Genomic DNA, 3,758 nt, shown 5'->3' with positions numbered 1-3,758 from the left:
TGGTGGGATTTAGGGTTTGCCTTCGTCGTTTGGTTCGCAAGATTCACATGCTTTAGGTCACAAAATTGATTCACAGGGACGAGCGGAGAAGACAAGTTCGCGACAAAATTGGTGTTGTGGTCACATCGTATCGTCACAGAGGTTAGGTATTCAATTTTGTGTGATTTTGTTGTTTGATATGGGTTTTGTGGTTTTTTTTGTTTGCGCATTACCGTTTGTCGCTTTAAATGCAACTTTCTTTGTTGATAGAGTACATTTTGTCCCCCATTTAAAAATTGTATGTTTGTCTGTCGGTTTTCGGTGTTCGATGTTGGGTTTGGTCCAAATTTATGTGGGGTTATTGTGTCCCCTAACCTTTAATACCATTTTGATTTTGTTAGTGGTCCCCCGTTAAAATTTGTTAATACTTTTACAGGCTTTGTCTCTGTATTGATCTTTGGGATGTGTGACCAAAGATTTGAGGTTGTGGTCCACCACGGTGGACACTTTGCCACTGATGAATACTTTAAATACATTGGTGGAGAAACCACTAATTGGTCATGTGATCGTGACCGTTGGTTCTATTTTGAAGTGTTAGGGACAATTAAAGAAATGGGATATATTAGTATCAAGGGGTCATGGTATTCTGTTGAGTAGATGTTGCACCCGTTGTCTGATGACAATGGTGCAATTAATATGGTTAATGTGGCTAACCGATATGGTGAAGTTCACTTGTTTGTGGTGTATGGAGTTGATGAGGCAGAAGTTGTGGACAATATAGTTGAAAGTGAGGGTGGTGTACATGGCCCTTTAGAGAGTGGTGATAGTAGTCAAGTTGGCCATTCCACAGAAGGTGAGAAAGATAGTGAAACTATGGATAAAGAGGCAATGTTGGGCAAAGAAATTGTTTTAAGAGATGATATTGGTTCAATTTTAAAATAGCCCAAATTTGATGTTGGATGTGAAGGTTTGGGTGAAGGTATAGAACATTGTGAGGCTGAAGTGGGATGTGAAGGTGTGGCTGCAGGTACAGATCAATGTGAGACTAAAGCGAGAGGTGAAGGTGTGGTTGTAGGTATAGATCAATGTAAGGCTAAAGCGAAAGGTGAAGGTGTGGCTGCAGGTACAGATCAATGTGAAGCAAAAGTTGGAGCTGAAGGTGTGGCTGCAGGGACAAAACAATGTGAAGAGAATTATAGTGAGGTGGAGCTCCATAGTTGGATTGATTCTGAGGCAGATTCTGGTACTAATACTGAGGGTGAGGACTGGGGTTCAGAAGGGCACATGATGTTGAAATAATTGTTGACTGTAGGAGGCATAAATCTAGTAAAGGTACGGTGGAAGTTGAATGTGATCCAAATGAAACAGACACCGATGAAGACATGGAAAGGGTTCGTGATAGGAGTCCTGAATTAAATAGAGGTTTGTCTAATAATGGTTGGGAGTCAGAAGAGTTAATAAGTTTGAATGGTACTAATAATGAAAGAGACAAAAATGAGATTGGGAGTTGTGGTCCATTTGGGACATTTGCCAAACCAAAATCTATGGCAGATTACAAATGGGGTGTGGGTACAATATTTGTGAACAAGGATCAATTTGTAGATGGTGTTAGGACTTATGTTGTGCATGCTGGGAGGAATTTGAAATTTACAAAAAATGATAAAGAAAGGGTAAGGGTGAGATGTTTAGGGGCCCAAGGACAGTGTGAGTGGTCCCTATATTGTGCGTTTTTTATTTCATGTCAAACTTGGCAATTACGAAAAGTTATTGACACTCACACCTGTAGTAGGGAATTCAACATTCATTTAATGAACTCCAAATGGTTGAGTAAGTCAATAGATAACTCTTTAAGGGAAAATCCAAATTTGAAGCTAGTGGATATACGTAACAAAGCAGTGAGAAAATGGAATACAAAGGTAACCGTTTCTATGGCTCACATGGCAAAGGTATTGGCAGCAAAGGAAGTTGAAGGATTGTTTAGAGACCAATACAAAAAAATTTATAATTACGCTCATGAATTGATTAGATCTAACCCCGAATCGATTGTCAAAATCAAAGTAGAAGATGTAAATGGTGATAAGATATTCATGAGCTTTTATACCTGTTTGAAAGCTTGTAAGGACAGTTTCATCTCTTATCGGCCCATTATAGGATTAGATGGATGTTTCTTGAAGGGACAATATAGGGGTGAACTATTGACTGCAGTTGCTCAAGACGCAAATGATCAAATATTACCTTTAGCCTATGCTATTGTTGAGGTTGAGAACAAAGAAACATGGAGCTGGTTCTTGGAGTTACTGGTGGTTCTTGGGGGTCTTGATATATGTAGGTCATGCACATTCATGTCTGATCAACAAAAGGTACTATTTATAATATTTAATTGTGATTTAATTATGAATTTTTCTGAATGAATCAATGACCCATCTGTTTTTTACAGGGATTGTTGCCTGCCATACACACAGATGAGGAATGGTGGCCATATAAAAAGATGTTCAGTTTGTAGACAACTTGGCCATAAGAGAAATATATGTCCATCACTCCTTATCCAAGGTTGTGAAAAATGACCCACTGCACCAACACAACAAAGTCAACCACAAGTAGGACCAACTTCAACAGCCACTCCAGCGCCCACTCCAGCACCAACTCCAACATCAACTCCAGCACCATCTTTAGCACCTACTCCAGCACCAACTCCAACACCATCTCCAGCACTCACTCTAGCACGTACTCCAGCACTCACTCCAGCACCTACTCCAGCACTTACTCTAGCACCATCTTATGGCATTAGAAAGATGAGGCCAAAAATGCAAATTCGAAGGCCATGTCCATGATCACTTTTTGTGAACTATGATCTTTGATATTATGTAGTGCATTGTTTTGAAGGAGATTATGTATTGCACTATTTACTTTTGTGTTATTTCTGTTGTGTACTGCACTATTTTGGACGAACTTATATAGTGCACTTTTATGGAGGAAGTTTAGTTTACTTTGGAATGTATTTTGACAAACAATGTTGTTTGAAATTTATAATCAAAGAATATGTTATCATCAATTTGTGTTGTGATTCTGGTTTAGTTTTTGCTTTCAAATAAACTTAACTTTTAAATTCATTGAATCAGATAGTTGCATTATTTAACCTGAACTAGAAATAAATTGGAATTGTGAAAAGGAATGGACTGAGAAATCGTGCCAAAACAGCTTCATTAACTACTAAATAACATTACAACAGTAGAAGCACACCATGGGAAGTACATTCAAACTTCTATTAAAACACCCCATGGAAATTACAGATCACTAACAATATGTTCACTAAAACCAGAAACAACATCCCAACTATTGATAACTGAAATATTTTCTTCCAAACTCTCACTGATTATCCTTTTCCTTTGCCTAATGATTACAACATTTATTTCATCAACACTCTCTTGAAAGCACCATCTGAAAAAATTACACCCCACCGTATCTTCCCCTCTTCTCTGTTAAAAAAATTAAACAAAAGGTTAATTTAAATAACGTAAACAACTTCAATTTAAACCTCATATGAAACAAACCTTGAAATTGACGCAGCCCCAAAATTGTTTACCCAAATTCTTCGCAGTTCGTGTTGTCCGTACTACGGCAAGCTCTCCACAATCACACATGGGTGCTCCACCTAGAACCCTAGAACCACCATGTTGCCCCCAACTGTTGCAAGATGACGACGATGGCCCACGAGATATGACTTTCTGGTGAAGGGTGGACGACAAGAAAAGAGTGGACAAGGGGAAGAAGGTTTCTCT

The 3,758-nt window shown here is 38.6% G+C and overlaps 1 protein-coding gene across 1 annotated transcript; it reads left to right on the top strand.

Annotated features, from left to right (window-relative positions):
* Positions 1-1,361: 1,361 nt before the first annotated feature.
* LOC146881815 (uncharacterized) lies at positions 1,362-2,482 on the top strand. Its single transcript, XM_085669353.1, has 2 exons — positions 1,362-2,339; positions 2,417-2,482. Exons 1-2 carry the CDS (start codon positions 1,362-1,364, stop codon positions 2,480-2,482), a joined length of 1,044 nt encoding a protein of 347 aa, XP_085525479.1.
* Positions 2,483-3,758: the final 1,276 nt, after the last annotated feature.

Source organism: Vigna unguiculata, chromosome 11, assembly GCF_037176805.1.
Source record: "Vigna unguiculata cultivar grain cowpea cultivar isolate G323 ecotype 2 chromosome 11, ASM3717680v1, whole genome shotgun sequence".
Taxonomy (NCBI): domain Eukaryota; kingdom Viridiplantae; phylum Streptophyta; class Magnoliopsida; order Fabales; family Fabaceae; genus Vigna; species Vigna unguiculata.
The sequence above is the reverse complement of the archived record's forward strand: the minus strand, read 5'-3'. Positions and strand labels throughout refer to the sequence as shown.